General features: G+C 35.0%; 1 protein-coding gene across 9 annotated transcripts in view; it reads left to right on the plus strand.

Annotated features, from left to right (window-relative positions):
• The window catches only part of LOC150092408 (FK506-binding protein 15-like), a 398,069-nt gene that overhangs the window by 157,142 nt on the left and 223,325 nt on the right, over nt 1–17,602 (plus strand). For all 9 annotated transcript variants that reach the window (XM_090415127.1, XM_090415130.1, XM_090415126.1 and 6 more), the window contains one exon: nt 12,043–12,178. In XM_090415127.1, the coding sequence (XP_090271253.1) occupies nt 12,043–12,178 (136 nt within the window). The remainder of the gene's footprint in view (nt 1–12,042; nt 12,179–17,602) is intronic.

A 17,602-nucleotide genomic window follows, 5' to 3' on the forward strand; every position in this document is an offset into this window, starting at 1 on the left:
AAAATATTTTATCAACTGGAAATGTAACAGTTTGCCATTATATTTCTAATTAATAGAAAATATTCCTAGTGAAAAGAAATGCACATGCCAACCTGTTGGCTGTGTTGATAGCATCTCCACTCTCCAACCAGTTGATTTTGAATCCCACTATGGATGTTTGCAAATGTCAATGTCTATAGGTGAGAGAAGAACATCACTACGCATTGTGAGACCACCATCATGTTTATGGAGGTCTGAAGTGATTTGAAAAAGTTCCAGATTTGGTTTCTAGAGCATTATGTAAAAAAATGAAAATAAAGAACAACAAAAAAATTTTGCTCATCCATGATACTAATGTAGTATGGAGTGCGCAACATTTGAGACTTACTCGTCGGAGTCACATAAAATAAGAAACAAAGAGTTAAATAAGATCTGAACTCGGTACATTTAATTTTTTTTTCCATTAAAGACAAACTGTTAATATATAGTAAAATCATCCATTATAGAGTCTCTTGAGATTCATGTTCTTAAAAGGCTACAGAACACTTGTTGCAGAGGCAGCCATAAAGGCTTTAGTTATCCTATTGAATGCTAAACTTTTGAAAACAACTGTTAGGATAAAAGAATCCCCTGAAGGGTACTTTTAATCAGGGGGTACTTTTATCTAACAGTTGTTTTCAAAAGTTTAGCATTCTATAGAATAACTAGAGCCTTTATGGCTGCCTCTGCAACAAGTGTTCTGTAGTCTTTTAAGAACATGAATCTCCCCTGCCATTGTTGACTTTAATAGAATTCTTCACTGTAGAGATATGGTAGTTTGTGTATGTAGCAATTTGAGTTGTGAATATAGGAGAGTTAAAGTAAAATCATTTGTCATCTTACCATGATTTTTGTATAAATGATAAATGAAATTTGAATATGAATTTAGTGATGACATTTTTATAAGTTATTAGTTTTATCATCTTTGTGGCAAGCATCGCTGATATGTCATGGGCTCTTCCATTTCCAGAAGCATTAAGGTATAGTGTTATTTAAACATGAGCCTACCTGAACATTACTATTAGTGTACAAAGTCACTGACAGTAAATTACTGTCTACTGCTTTCATATTAAATCAATGACAATTTGTTTTTTTCTTATACTTAATTATGCATAAGTCAGTTTATATTCAAACTTTTCTTTTTAGAAGGTTTTTTGTCTCTAAATTTATTTGCACATTCTAGTTAAACGTTGTCAACTTAGAGAAAAATGTTTTGTTAGCAAAACAGGTATTTGGTGCCAAGATGATAGGAAAAAGATTCAGAGGATGACCAGAATCTAGATGGATTGATGCAGTCAGAAGTGCCCTAGACAACAGAAATATAAGATCTGGCAAGTGAAAGACTAATTTGGATTATTGACAAGAGATTAGTAATAATGCAAACCTAATTATGTAGTACTGTCATAAGATCCTGTATATCTCTTGAGTGTACATATCAGGAAATTGATGATATACTTGTTATATTGTATTCTTTCTAAGAAGCATAGGACACAATTGGCAAAAGCTTTGTTTCAAACCATATCTGCTATTTTCTTACAGAATGATCAGTACCAACATTGCTTATTCTATCCTCCTGAGAGTTATTATTATTGTTGCTTAAGAAATTTCTATAGATGTGGGAAACAAATTGAAAGTTTATCTAGTATAAATGTTACACAGAGACTTTATTGAGGAATATTTTAATCTCTACTAGTTTTGTGTGCATTATAGCACTTCTTCAGGAGAGTGAAATTTAAAAAACAAACAAACAAACAACAACAACAAAAAAAAAAAAAAACTGATATCACATTCACTGGGTTTTGAAGCAAGAAAATGGTAATGGTATCAGTAATCTTGTCCTGTCAAGTGTTATCTCCATTCTGGAGTTTGACTATTCAGGATCTCTACCTGAATAATGCACGGTGGAAAAATAAGATGATGAAGATCTGATCTCTTCCATCTTGAAGTTAGTGGTACCAACAATGTTGCCAGTTTTATGCATAACATATTGTGATGACTAGTAATGTGATATGTGGAATCAGAGATCTGCTTGCATGGTTTTTGATGAAAGGGATACTTTATATTTGGATATATTTTGATGAAAGGGGTAATTTATATACATCACAACTAGCTTCTGATGTATTATCATATCTTGTTATATATATATATATATATATTTTTTTTTTTTTAACTTTACTGTTGATTCTTTGAATACTGTAATGAAAAAATTGTAATCAGTGTAGGTAATTTCTGAAAATTAGCATACTGCCATAGTATGCTAATTTTCATATGACCTGTAAGTGGTTTAAAGGTTGTATTTTTGATGTGAATATGTCTTTAAATTCAGAACAGTACTAGAGGGCACGGGACGAAAAGTTGAGTGTAACGAAATCATTCTACAGTAATAATGATGTCCTTGTTTAACATGACAACTAGGACATCATTATTATTGTAAGAAAACTATCTATATGAAAGAATGTTTCTCTTATGTTATCTTAAATAGAATTTAGCTTTGATGTAGTTTCTAAATAATTAATTAATTTTATGGGGTTTTTTATGTATATTATATTTTCACTAGAGGTCATGCCGGTAGAAAACCATTGATCAAATCATTGTCTCTTTAGCATACTATGTGAAATGTAACTCAGCTTGTCCTTGTATATTTGTATATACTCCAGATGATGACCTCAATATGAAGGCTGAAACGTTGGGAAATTAAAATAGTTATTTATAACACGGTTGTGAAGTCCATAATTTCTAAAATGAATGTTGGTCACTGTGCAATACTAAAGAAAGGATACAAGATATTATATTCCTTCCAAAACGTCTGAAGATTTTATCACCCTTTGTAACAGCAATACTTGAGATAAAGCATTTCTTAAATATTGCTGTCTGAATGAGGTAGTATTCAGTGAACGTATTAAAGGGATCATCACCTAAAGTTGAGGACTGACTATTATTTAAAATATGGTGATGTGGACAAACATCACAATGGAGAATTGGACAATGAGATTATTTGTGTCTATGATCCCACAGAAGGTCTTACTTAGGAAGAAGTAGAGGAATTTATCACTTCATTAGAGGAGGTAACTGACACGAGTAATGGAAAATATAGCCCTCTATAGATATAAATAGTAGAGTAGGAAATTAATACCAGAAATATTTTGGGAAAATAAAAATATTTTGGGAAAATTTGGAAAATAAGGTGGATAATAATGGTAAAAGTACCTGCTGGATTTCTGTTAAGGACATAGGTTGGTCATTACTAAAACCATGTTTGAACATGAAGATGTGAATAAATCCAAATGGAGAGGAGACACAAGAAAATAAGGAAAGTGTCATTGATTGTTATTGTTGATAGTGATATCTCATGCTTATCCAGGTTGCAACAGTATATAGAGAATTTGAAATAAGAAGTGATCATAATTTACGAGGATAGTCTGAAAAGTTCTCGGCCTCGACCATAGATGGCAACACTTATTGGCAAGTTTTTTTTTTTCTAAGTTGGTACATCTGTCATAAGCATTGATGTGAAATTGCAAGTCATTCTATCAAGTAGTTTGTTTTATACAGCTGTCTGAAGCAAAAGTGTTGTTTGTATCTCTTGAAATGGATAAAATTGAGTATAGTGCAATTATAAAATTATTTGTAAAAGAAGGTTTAACGCCAAAAGAAATTCATTCGAAGTTCATAAAAGTTTATGGGCACTCTTCTCCTTCATTATTGACAATTAAGAAATGAGCTGCCAAGTTTAAATATAGCCGTACCAGCCTTGAAGATGATCCACATGAAGGATGTCCAAAAAGTGTAACAACACCAGAAATCATTGATCAAGTGCACAATATGGTATTGGATGACTGGCGAGTCAAATTGCGTGAAATTGCTGAGAATATAGGCATTTCAAAAGAATGTGTAGGATACATTTTGCATGAAGAATTGCAAAGGAAAAAGCTTTGCGCAAGATGGGTGCTATATAGATCAAAATTACACTCGCATGAAAATCTCTTGAACAGTGCTTGGAACATTTTAACAAGAATAAAACTGATTTTGGTAATCAATTTATTACTGTGGATGAGACTTACATTCACCAGTACACACCAGAATCCAAACAGCAGTCAAAACTGTGGGCAGAAGCTGGTTGTTCAGTGCCAAAGAAGACAAGGTCATGGCACTGGTGTTTTGGGATGCTAAAGGCATTTTGTTTATTATCTTGAAAAGGGTAAAACAATAACCAGGAAATATTATTCCAATCTTTTAACCAGACATTCATGAGAAAAGACCCAGTTTGCAGAAGGGAAAAAAAATCATCTTTCATCAGGACAGTGCTCCTGCCCACAAAGTTGTTTTGGCAATGGAAAAATTAAGGGATCTGCACTATGAATTGTCGAAATATCCATCCTATTCCCCAGATTTGGCTCCCTACTTCTTCTATCTCTTCCCAAAACTAAAACTCTTCCTTGCTGGTCAGCATTTTTCTTTGAATCAAGAGGTGATTACAGCTGTAGAGGGGTATTTTGCAGATCTTACTGAGAACCACTACAGGGATGAGATGATGGTGCTGGAACATGATTGGAATAAATGTATTAGTCTTAAGGGAGATTATGTTGAAAAATAAAAATAATTTTGAAATTATAAATTCGTTTTTTCATTTTTAGGCTGAGAACTTTTCAGACCACCCACGTATTTATATATTTCTCCCATACATTCCCCAGATTTGGCTCCCTGTGACTTCTGTCTCTTCCCAAAACTAAAACTCTTCCTCACTGGTCAGCATTTTTCTTCGAATCAAGAGGTGATTGCAGCTGTAGACAGGTATTTTGCGGATCTTACTGAGAACTGCTACAGGGATGGGATAATCGTGCGGGAGCATGATTAGAATGAACGTATCAGTCTTAAGGGAGATTATGTTGAAAAATAAAAATAATTTTGAAATTATAAATTTGTTTTTTCATTGTTAGGCTGAGAACTTTTCAGACCACCCACGTATATATATATTTCACCCATACATGAAAGACAGAAGGGCCTATAACAGACAAGTGCAAACTATGGACAGACAGGAAGATCAGCTACCATTCGAATGGAAGAACATAAATGCATTTGCAGTAATAACTATGATTAATCGGGCTTGTAGACCATGCTTTGGATACAGTTCATAGAATTATTTGGAAAGGGAACAATCTGCACTATTGCAGTAAATTTAAAAGAGAGACTATTTTTAGAATCTGCTGCCACTCTTAAAAATCAGATTACCGTATTTGCCGGCGTATAAGGTGCACCGGCATATAGGATGCACCTCCTTTTTTGTACACATTTTTTAGGAAAAAAACTTTATCACTGAATATTATAATGAATTTACAGTATTTCAAATATAAAGTAATAAATAGGTTTAGTTTCAACAAATACCTAATCTAACTAGGAAAGAGTACTCACCTTTTAATCGTCAAAACCCAGAAATTCATCTCCAGAGCTAAATGAAGAGCCACTTGAAACCTCTTCTGAATCAGAATCTGAGTCCTCATACAACAAATTGTCCTCTGTACCATCCAGTGCATTACTAATTCCACACTTCTTAAACGATTTAACCACTGTCTCAGTTTTCACAGCATCCCATGAAGCTTTGACCCACTCACAAACTTGTGAAATGCTAGGCTTCTTCCTGATGACGTAACCTCAAAATCTGAAGACTGCACCCAGCTGTTCCACTTCTCCTTCATAAATCCCTTAAATGGTTTATTAATACAGACATCTAAATGTTGAAGCTTACTAGTTAGACCTCCTGGAATTACTGAGTTTTCAATTCCTTGAGTTTAGTTTTAACAGCTTCTGTTTTGTGAGGATGAAACTGATCCCATAATAGCATGGCAGGCTTCTTCAACAATCCCCCAGGGCGCCTAGACCAAATTTTATCTATCCATAACTTCATTCCTCCTCCATCCATCCAGCCTTTTGTGTGAACATGTACAAACACTCCTTTAAGCAGTTTTTCTTTGGGTAGCGTCTTCCTTTTAAAAATCAATAGTGGCAGCAATTTTGTTCCATCAGCACAGCAGGATAAAATAACCATGTATTGAGTTTTTTCATGCCCCGAAGTTTTAATAGTAACACTTTTAGTGCCCTTGGAATCTACAGTTTTGTTTGAGGGCACATCAAAAGTCAGCAGAACCTCATCCATGTTTCCTATTTGCGCAAGTTCAAAATTTTCTCTTTTCCTTGCGTTAATGACGAATCGATGAAATTCAATCATATTCTTCATATTCAGCTGGCATCTTTTGTGATATTTTTGTTTTAGTTCGCATACATAGCTGGTTTCTCTTCATGAATCTTGAACACCATGATGTTGATCCAGTAAAGTTGGCGATCCCTCTGTTAGTGGCTATCGCTTTCGCTTGATGAATAATCATTTTTGTAGACACTGAAAGTCCCGCTTTTCTGTGGTCTGAAATCCAAGTATTCAGTTCTGCCTCAAGTTATGGTCATTTTACACTTCCACTTTGTAGGTTATGTTTACTGCGAGTTGCTTTTTTTAAATCCTCTTCCTGATTCCGCCAAGTTCTTATAATTTTCTCAGTTGGGGTATGCCTCTCTGCTGTCTCCATGTTCTTTAGCATACGCAATCACACGTAGTTTGTATGCAATATTGTAACAATGCTGATGTTTTTCATCCATAATTTGCCAAGAAATTTAGAGAAAATTTAACGGCAGAAATTTATCACCGTTCACAACTGCGACAACAATTGGAAAGTTTAAACGAACAGGACACAGCTGTGATCGTCGATGGCAGTGCATGCGCATCCACTCTAAAATCAGTGTTTCTCAAAGTGTAGTACGCGTACTCCCGTGGGTACATGAAAGGTCTTCAGGGGATCCGTGGTAATTTTCGGCTATGCATCATTAACGCATAGAATAAAATTCAATGTATCCGTGAAATTCGAGATCGTAAAACATTCCTATTGTATCACTGAATAAGGTACAGAGACATCTGCCGGCTGTGCAATATGTTTCTCAACAAACAGCGCAATTAGAGACAACTGGGATAAAAAAGGCACTAACTAATGAATTGCATGTCTCCCACAGAAAATGCTGTATGACTCAAGCAAAACCATATGTTGCCAATGCACATATGGTTTTGTTTGAGTGAATGTGTTAAAACGAAGAAATATATAGTGAATGTGTTTCTGATATTATATAAGGAATTCGGTTGAAGAGAATTAGCATTTCAACTCAACTGTCGGCTTGTCTTTGTCATTTAGTAGCACGATCTTTTGTTAATACCGCACCAATCATATGAACGCAGATGTCTGAAGTTTGAGAGACACTGCTCTATGTAACTGGAATGCTCTCACACATACCACAAGGAAGCAATAAAGAAATCGCTAACTCGGAACAGAGAAAATTTCCAGAAATGAAAATAATAAAAAAATGAGTATCGGCATATAAGACGCACCCTGTTTTTCAGACCTATTCTTAAAGAAAAAAAGTGTGTCTTATATGCCGGCAAATACGGTAATTTAAATAAATATGGTTATGCTTCCAGAATATTGGAAACACTAATAATTTGAAACCCAGTTTACATCTTTGGTCATAGATAGGTATCCATAGAGGTTGCCCCACTTAGTTTCATCCATGTTTGACTTAGTTTTATGTTGCTTTTGTGTGTGTGTGTATTATGACTTATATTGTATTCCCTGACAATGTCTCTGTAATCAAGTTGAAATATTGGAAGAATTAAATACTATTTTTAATCCTTTTCCAGTGCTATTTCACTACTTTTCTAACCAGCATCATCAGATCAAATCACAACACTGGTAAACACATAGCTTAATTAGAATGTTCTTGAAATACTTCAACTTGTAACTAAAAATGAACTAGTCCTAATAAGGCATCCTCTATGGCCATATAACAGCAAAGCTAAAGAAATTTATGGCAAATATGGTATCAGAATGAACGAATGTCCAAAATCTTGAGCAAATTAATACAGCCATGCTTGTTGAAGTTAGGGGAACTTCATAGCTGATGCTGATTCTAAAAATAGTCTCTTAGACCTGTAGCAACCTTTGTGTATAGCACAGTTGTCTTCTTCTTCCATTTAATCATGTGAAGGAATATCCAGAGCACGTTCTGTCAGTTTTTACTTTTCATGACCTGCACAGCAGATCATCTGTAGAGAAAGTTTGTGTTCTTCAAGCTAGATATTAACTTATCTTCCAGTCTGTCCAAAATAGGCTAAGCTGCAAGCACAGGGTGCTTTGTATGCTCCAGAATGTGCAAGAGGATGAATTTGATCATTAGGAGAATAGATTGAAGTAGCTAGATGAATGTGTACTTTTGGAGGTAGCATGGAGATTATGTCTATAGAGAAATTTATCTTTTCAGATGTACCTTGAACATGGAGATGGAGTTTTATGTTTACTATAGGAGAGAAGATAGAGATTGTAGCCATTGTTTCAAAACATGTTGCAAGGTACCTAAATTCAGTTTTCAGATCTGTGTCATTCATACAAATAGCCGTCTGTCATTTAAGTGTTTTGAGAATGCCGTACTCCAAGAAAGTATTGTAGTGAGATTTTTTATGTAGATATACCTTCCTGTATGTGTGGGTTTCTATAAAAGAAGGATGAAACCATTTGATAGTTGTCACTAGTCTGTCTAGGTAGGCAAGACACTTATTAGTTTCTTTATCTCTGGTGAAGTGTATTTTTAATGTTGGCTGTTTAAATGGGCCAAAAATGTATCCAATGTGTCTACACATCAGAACAGATGGACAAACGCATCACCTACATATCATAGTCAAACTGGTGCTTTATGTGTAACTGTACTGAGTACTTGGTTTTAGTGAAATTCCTTTATAGAAATTGACTATTAGGAAGTTTACTCGTTTTTAATATTACGTTAGTAATATTCGTTTAATATTACTAACGTAAACGAATAAATAAACGTTTACTCATTTATTTATTCGTTTACTAACAAGCGAGAGCGGTGAGTGCTCCGATTCTGATCTGCGCACCGCTTTGAATAATAGGCTATATCTTCGGGAATTTTTCGAATTTCTTGATAAAAAGTTAGGAACAGATTTTTAAAAGTACATACTTTCAGAAAATAATATTAAAAAATCGAATTTTTTGATCCTCTAAATAATACTGCCTCCTTAAAACTATCAAAAACTTACAAATTAGCAAAAAGAAAATGCCATAGAGAAAAAACCTGACGTGATAGAGAAAAATGAGTTTGATATTTGAAATCAGCGCTCCCAAATTAGTAAAAAACAAGTCTCATATAAAAGTCAGCAAAAATTGTGTTGGACTGTGTAATTCATAAAGTCAGAGGGGAGAAGTGTGCCTTAATAAGCTTAAGGGTTTCTATTTAATGTGAAGTGACAGAATATTGGTAAACCTCTAAGTAGTGGAGAAGTTGACCATTAACATGTTCATTCCCAACCACGCGATATCGCGTGGTTCGAGTCCTCACATTGCGGCCGATCACGCGTTATCGCGTGGACATCGCTAACTAAATAAAAAAATAAAAAAAATTTGGCCACCACACGAAATTCCAATTTTCAGCTTCGCAATGAACGTGTTAATGACTTTATCTATTATTTTGGAGGGTATTGAAGTGGTGGTGATTGGTCAGTAGTTTGAAATAGGCTTGATATATGATTGCTTTGATGTGTTGGGATAAGTGCCAGATGAGTATAGATTATAGAGATGATACAGGACAGGTGTTAATCTGGAGAACAATGTCTGAGTACAACTGCAGAGATTTTTGTCCAGGTTCATCAATGGTGTTGGAAAAGGAGAGTCATTTGGCATTGTGGACATTTTGGAAGGAGAGAATGGGATATACAATATGAAGAGATACTCTTGGATATGATATCTATACAGAGTGCTTATACTTATGTTATAATGTGTCCTTGACAGTGCCTTCCACATACCAATACTTGGAGTCCCTCTCCAGACAACCTGGTGGAATATGTAATGGTAGGATGAACTGGTGTTAGTTATGAGATTATCTGGTATTTCGCTGGGCAATGAAGGTCATCTATCATTTGGTGAGTCTAGTTGGCATATCCTCCAACTAAAAAACTGAAAAGATATTCTTTTGCATTGATACTTGCTGTGTTTGCCAGAGCCCATTTTATGGAAACAAGCCATATTTTTCATGGAAAGGAAAAGTATGCAAACAACTAGATAGGACTGCCATGAGGTTCATCCTCTTATCCTTCAATAGCCAATTTATATGGAATTTCTGTATGGCAGGATTTGAACACAAATCCTGCCATGGGCATGGGTATTTGTGATTGTTTTTTTAGATAGGATATAAATTTCATTGCCTGGTGTGAGACCGCCATTCCACATATTAGAGGCTGGAAGTGGCTCAAAAAAGTTTTATGATATATAAAATTGATAAAAAAAAATAGAAGAAAAAAAATCCTTAGCTCATCCCAGTACAAAATGTATTATAGGTTTGCTAATAGTCTTTTGATAGACTGCCACATGACAAGCTGTTAAATAAATTGAAACCGATGAGATTAGATAACAGACTTCTGAATTGGATCAGTGACTGGCTTTTAAATATGGTATCAGAAAGTTTTATATTTGGATGCAGCATCCTGAAAGAGATAATATTGGGATGATATTGGGATGGGTTAAATAGTGATATGCAACTGTTTGCAGATGATGCAGAATTGGGGAGAGCAAGCAGATGTGGCCTTACAGGAGAACATGAATAGATTTCATGAATGTGCAGTAAGTAGAATCAGTTCAATGTTGCAAAGTGTAAGGTTTTGAAATTTGGTAAGCAATGATGGAATGCAAAGTATACACTTGGTGGAGAAACTTTAAAGGAGACAGAGGAGATGAGAGACTTGGCAGTGGTAGTGGACAAGGACCTGAAATTCAGGGGCCACATTGCATAAGTTATGAAGACATCACATCAGATAATGGCAATGATGCAGAGGACCCTGACATGCAGAAATAAAGAAATATCACAATTTCTTTGATGTCATCATATAAGGCCTTGATCAGGCCTCGTGGATTATTGTGCACAGATTTAGGTTGCTGGGTTTCCATGGGGATGAGGATATGTTAGAAAGGGTCCAGAGAAGATTCACAAAGGTGGTCTTTGGAATGTGGAATACATGGATGGATTGAGAGAATGTAAATTGCAAAGCCTGAATACGAGAAAGAGGCGATGGATATGATAGAAACATACGTTAGTCAGGGGTTATCTGGTTGATATGGAAGAGATTTTTCATAGAATGGGAGGGGGGGGGGGGGCAGAACAAGAGGCCATTGCTTTTTACAGGAAACTATAAAAGGAGGGTGTGAGCAGAACAGTGAGGAGCAGGTTTGTTGCTTGGAGAGTGGAATGCATTGTCTGACTGTGTTGTGAATGTAGACACATTCGAATCAGTTGAAGGCTTAGCTGGATGAGCACTGTGTGCAATAGTGTGTACCTCTCAGGATGAGTGTCTGACTCCATGTAGGTCAGATCCTAATAATAACTTTTCGTGGGTGAGAGCAGCATAAAAAAATTAACTAATACAACCAGTTCAAAGAAAATGGTTGATAGATACCTAGTAATGAAATGTTGTAACATTCTATACTTTCAGATGACTACAGTATGCTATGTCCTCGTAGAGGAAGTTATGAGTATAATGAAAAATTATTTCATTTGCAGTGATTATAATAGTCTATATATGTAGCTCATGAATTTCAGTGCATTTTGCAACTTTTGAAATGACCATGTAATATTTTTTATTAAGCTCTTTATAAATTAGTGAGTTTTCTCAATTTTTTGTAGACTACAAATATATCTTGAGATATCATTTGAATTTTCCAACATTAAAGTAATTAGCAAAAGCTAATGTTGAAATGGATTGCCATCCCATTAATTTGAGTAGTCTTGTCTCAAGAAATAAGTAAATAGAAATAAAAAATAAAAAATATTATTCTCTTTTTAGCATTGCATTTGTTACTGCAGTTCATTTTAGTGCAGTATGATATATTAAATTTAAGCTTATCTTCAAGATTTTTTTTCTCTTTGCAGGAGGAATTGCAGAGCAGAAGCCAAGGTTCTCCAGCATCTGCCATTGGAAGTAGATCCAGAGAGTCCTCACCCAAACCTCTTCCTCGACAAAGGACTTCATCTTCAGTGAATATGGCATCTCATCCATCATTACAAGGTAAAACAGAAGGATGTATGTGTTTTGGGGTTGGGGGAGATGGATTGGTATTGTAAAAAATTTAATTATAAGATGGTACTCCTTTCGGCAACTTGTATAAGTAAATATGACCTCTCCATTACTTCTGCCGTAGTATCACCACCTGGGTCTGACTCTCAATAAAGGTTGAAACTAGTCTGGTAGTGCCCCTTCCCTTAATGCATAGCATTATACATATCCACAAGGAGATGTGCTTTGCATTATGGGAGATACTGAGACAGGAGTGATGAGAGCTGGGTCCACCTTTGCTACGAGTTGCCTCAGTCCTGAAATACTTCTGGTGCAAACTTTGTTTGCTGACACTTGGATAAAGGATTAAACTAAATTTTGTATAGTCTAACCAAGTGTAAAATAAACTTTCAACATCTTCCTGTGCTTTCTTTAATTCTAACTGCTGACTTACAACTCAAATAAAGACTGAGTATTGTTTGATATAATGCCCCATTGACACCATATAACTGTAGCATATTGAATAGCTTCTCTCTTGACACCTTGTCATATGCCTTTTCCAGATCTACAAAACTTAAATACAGATCTTTGTTATATTCATATGATTTCTCAGCTATCTATTTATTTATTTGGCCTGAATTCAGTTTGTTCTTCACCAAGTTTCTCTTCCACAATCCTTCTCAACCATTTCTCAAGTATACTTGCATATATCTTACCAGAAACACTTAGTAGAGAAATATCTCTACTGTAATACTGTAATTCTCACATTCAGTTTTATTTCCCTTTTTATATATGGGTACTATGAGAGCTCTACTCCAATGATCGGGAATTTGTCCTTCTGTCCAGGCCTTCTGAACTATGCAGTGCAGCCACTGGAAGACTTTAATACCACCACACTTCAGCATTTCTGGTTGAATATCATCTACTCCTGCTGCTTTTCCACATTTCAAGCCTTTGATGGCTTTTTTTTCTACTTTAAGTAGAGATATATATTCCTGACTGCATGCCTGTTGAGTGTTTTTTACCACTGTGCTATCACTGCTTGTTTCATTTAGCAATTTTTCGAAGTAATTACTCCATACTTCAAGGGTATCTTTTTTCCTCCAGTTTTCTTGTCACCTTTATCATCTCTAATTCCTTTTACAACACTCTTTCCTCCATTTCTGAGCTTCTTCAACAACCTCTAGAATACCTTGCCACACTCTTGATATTTATTTTTTATGTTTTTACCAAAGTCTTCTCATGACCTTTGTTTAGTTAGTTTTACACAGTGTTTAGCTTTCTTACATTTATCTCTGTATTCTCGAAGAGCACAAGCTGACTTATTTGCCAGGAAGTTTTGATATGCTTTCTTCTTTTCCTTCACTGCCTCTTTAACTTCCTGTGTCCACCATGTAGTTCTGATTTTTCTATCCTTGCAGACAACCTCACCACATACCTCTCTGGCTGAATCAATCAGCGTTTTCTTCTGGACTTGCTACTGAATCTACAAGGTTTAGTTCTTGTTCTCAAACTCTTTCATTTTTTCTGCAATAATCTTTGTGTATTTTAGTCTACAGTTCACATGAGAGCTGCTCAACTTTTATTCGCTTTAAAACTTACATGTTATTCTTTTCAATATGAAATTCAATTTTATCTTGCTCAATACTAAATAGTGATCGCTTCCAATTTCAAATTCTCTGTACACTCTAGTGTCCTGCACCAGGGAGAAAACATCACTATCAACAGTAACATAGTCAATGAGACTTTTCTTATTCCTTGCCTCTTCTCTCCATGTGAATTTGTGCACATTTTTATGTTGGAACATTGTGTTAGTAATAACCAGTCCATGTCCTGAGCAGAAATCCAACAGGTATTTGCCATTATTATTAGCTTTGCTCTTTTCTCCAAATTTTCCCAAAATATTTTTGTTTGTCTGACAATCATTTCCTACTCTGCTATTTAGATCCCAACAAGGACCAACTTTTCCTTTTTTCATTGTGTCAGTTGCTGCTCTAAAGCCTCAAAAAATTCCTCCACTTTTGCCCTAGTGATGATATTTCCCCTCATCACTCTACTTGAGACTGCCTGCCATTCAAGAAGATTAGCCTTGTATTTAGTGTTGATTACTGTGGCTACTCCTTATTTTCCTTTATTTTATTAAATTTGGTTAGACCCAAGGGTACCTTAATTGAAACTAATCTGCATAGTGACCCTTCCCATAATGTTTTTGCAATTATGGGATGCTAAGGCAATTGATGTGAAGTCAGCAGCCTTTACATACAAGTAAACAAGTCTGGCATGGTTGCTTTGTCATTGGTTATTCGTGTCAATGTTTAGCAGAATGAAACAGATATCTGAAGCTAATAATTAACTAACTAAATTTATTTAGCTAATTAAATTACTCAGCCATGTGCATGTAGGTACACAAATCAGAAACCAAACACAGACAGATTGTAAAGGCAAGCTCCTGCAGTCTTTCACCCTCTTTGGCTGAGGTTATTTGCACTTGCTGAAGGTCTCAGCAAGTGCAAGTCTCCCATAGCTCCATTACTTCTCTCTCCTCTAATATACAGGAACACAGCATTACCATTTTTTTTTCTATGTGCGAGGTATCAGAAAAGATAGCCAAAGTACTAATGAAACATGGCCTTTGCACCACGTTCAAAACTCGTGTTAAATTAGCAACTCTGATCTGCTCGCCTAAGGATAAACTTCAGCCTCTACCACACCTTGGAATGTATGAAGTTCCTTGTGACTGTGACTTAGCCTACTATGGGCAGACAGGAAGATCTGTTGACATCTGCCTGGAAGAACATAAAAAATACATTTGCTACCATTATTATGGCAAGTCATAACTGGCAAACCACACTTTGGACATCTCTTCACACAGGATTAGATGGGAGAAACTAATGTCCTATTTAGAAGTCATTACAGATCCAAAAATTATTTTTTGAGTCAGCTATGACTGTGAAGAATTCTCCTAACGGGAATAAATATGGTTGCATTAATTTGCTAAAAATTTGAGAGACTGCTATCTTAAGAGCAACTCCCATGTAACTGTAATTTTTTTTTTCTTACATTAGAGAGCATCAAAATAGGGGTTTAGATCTTTTGTTACAATTGTATTGTTTCACTTACTGACTGTTGCATATACCTGCTGATTTGAAATTCAGCGAAATATAAGCAAGATAATAAAACATCCTTTTATAAAGTAGTTTGTTTGACCTCCATCTAGCACCCACCAATATCATTCTTTATCTGTAAATTTTATGTATACTCTGTTTGATTTGCCTGTATGTAGGATGAAAAATACAAGTTTCTGGAAGGGGACACCTGCTACTGCATATGCCTTTCATTTGAATAAGCCCATATAAAGATACTTCTCCTCACAAGAATCAAACCCAGATCTTTACCAGTCAAAAGGTGCCATGAACCAATGTTATTCCAGTTACACTGTTTTAATTTAGTAATGAAATTTGATTTTAAAACATCAAATTCCTGATATGTATCCTCAATGGATATACTGAATACTATGATGGTACTGCATGAAAAGTTTGCATTATTTCCAACTTCCTGAACATTTTTTACCCCTAAATTAGTCTATCTGTTACTTAAATGGTTTCAGATCTTATGTTTCAGTCTTCTAAGGGCACTTTTTACATTAATCCACCTAGAACCTGGTCTTTCTCTAGGTCTTTTCCCTCTCATCTTGGTATTAAACATGTTTTGCTAACTTTTATTTTCCCATTCTGTTCACATGACCATAATATCTGAGATTAGCTCTGCTCGCATATTCCTGAATGGCAACAATGCATAGACCTACCTAATATGATTTTTAATATGATTCTGCAGTTGATGCTATCTGTTCACTTTCCTAATTTTTCTCAGAATGCTCTGTGATCTCCAGTCTTTGTTTGGATGTATTATTTCTAACCCAACTCTCAGATCCATAAGTTAAAATTGGTTTGAATACTGACATGGTTTGCTGCTAGTTTGGTATTTAACTAATTTCTCTCTTATTTCATATACATTTATGCATTTAACTCCCTACCATACCAACTTGGCTAATTCTGTTTTCTATTTCCATCTTTCCCATTCAGGATACAACCGATGTTTTCAGTGAATTTCCCTGCCTATTTTCACAGAATCTGTCTTTTTATTGCTGATTTTCATGCCAGATTTGTTACATCTCTTATTCATTATAGTTAAGGAATCCTGCAGACTTATACTGGATTTATTTAAAAGTATAATATCATCAGCAATAAGTAAAGAGCTGAGGTTAACATCTCCAATTTTGATATCAAACCTAATTCCACTTTCCTTCATAATGATTCATATAGATATTTATGGCTTGAAACACACACTCATCTACTTGTTCATATTGAATCAGACAAGAAGTTTATAACTTTAATTGTCAATTTTATTTATGTAATGCTGATTCTTTTGCATGTTTTATGTCATAAGTATGGTTTATTTTTATCTCACTTATCATGCCTGCTGAGGTGTTACTAGTCATTACAAACTGTTTGTTGATTGTGACTTTGTCATAATGGAATATGATCAGTAAGAGATTAGAATCACAGGCATCATAAAAATATTTAAGAGTACTTAGGCATAATGCATAGTAACCAGCTATTCACAACATGACATGTTTATTTTATTGAATTATTTATTTCTTTTTATGGTAATGTAAAATAGCAACAAACCAATTACTAATAGCCATAATTGGCTTATTTTGCACCTGATGGAATATACAGTTTGAACATTAAAAGTGGATGCTAAAATTGGAATGATAAAGAAGTATTAGATTTTTTTTATATCTTCCCAGAATATATTATTTCTTTATATCAGTTCTAAAAACACAGCATAAATGTTTTTGAATGTTTTTTCAGTCGACATTCTGTCATATGACACAGAAGGTCTAATATTCAACGCTTAAAAGTATATCTGCACTTCTTAAAATAATAAAATGTACAATTGGTCTTGTCTCCACTTTGGTGGAGACAGGGCCAACAATGTCCCTTAGCCTGGTGATGATTGTTGTTATTGTCGAGTCCACTGAAGAGCTTCTAAATTTGACCGTGGGCCTGTAGAACTGCTTTGGCAATCTCCTGAACTTTGATGGAGTAGAGCTTTTTTTGTAGGATTATTGTCAATTTTCTGTAGAGTAGCAGCAATTGCTGGAGAGTAGATATGGGCAGGTGTTAGTTCGACCCCTGGACAGTTCATGAGTGTTTTATAACTTCTAGTATCGTCCAGATGAATTTTCATGCCTTTAAAGTGTTCTGTCCTTAGCCTGGTGATGATTGTGGTTATTTCTCTATTTTTTTATTTCACAGATTTCATTCTTCTTCTTCTTCTTGATAGTTTGTTTTACCAGTCTTGTTTTTGTGACAGAGTTTGCATCAGTTAATGATAGTGGATATGATTTTTGAAAGTAAGTATCTCTTCTTT

Source organism: Typopeltis vanoorti, chromosome 26 (assembly GCF_054136105.1).
Source record: "Typopeltis vanoorti isolate ZY-2024b chromosome 26, IOZ_Tvanoo_1.0, whole genome shotgun sequence".
NCBI classification, from domain to species: Eukaryota; Metazoa; Arthropoda; class Arachnida; order Uropygi; family Thelyphonidae; genus Typopeltis; species Typopeltis vanoorti.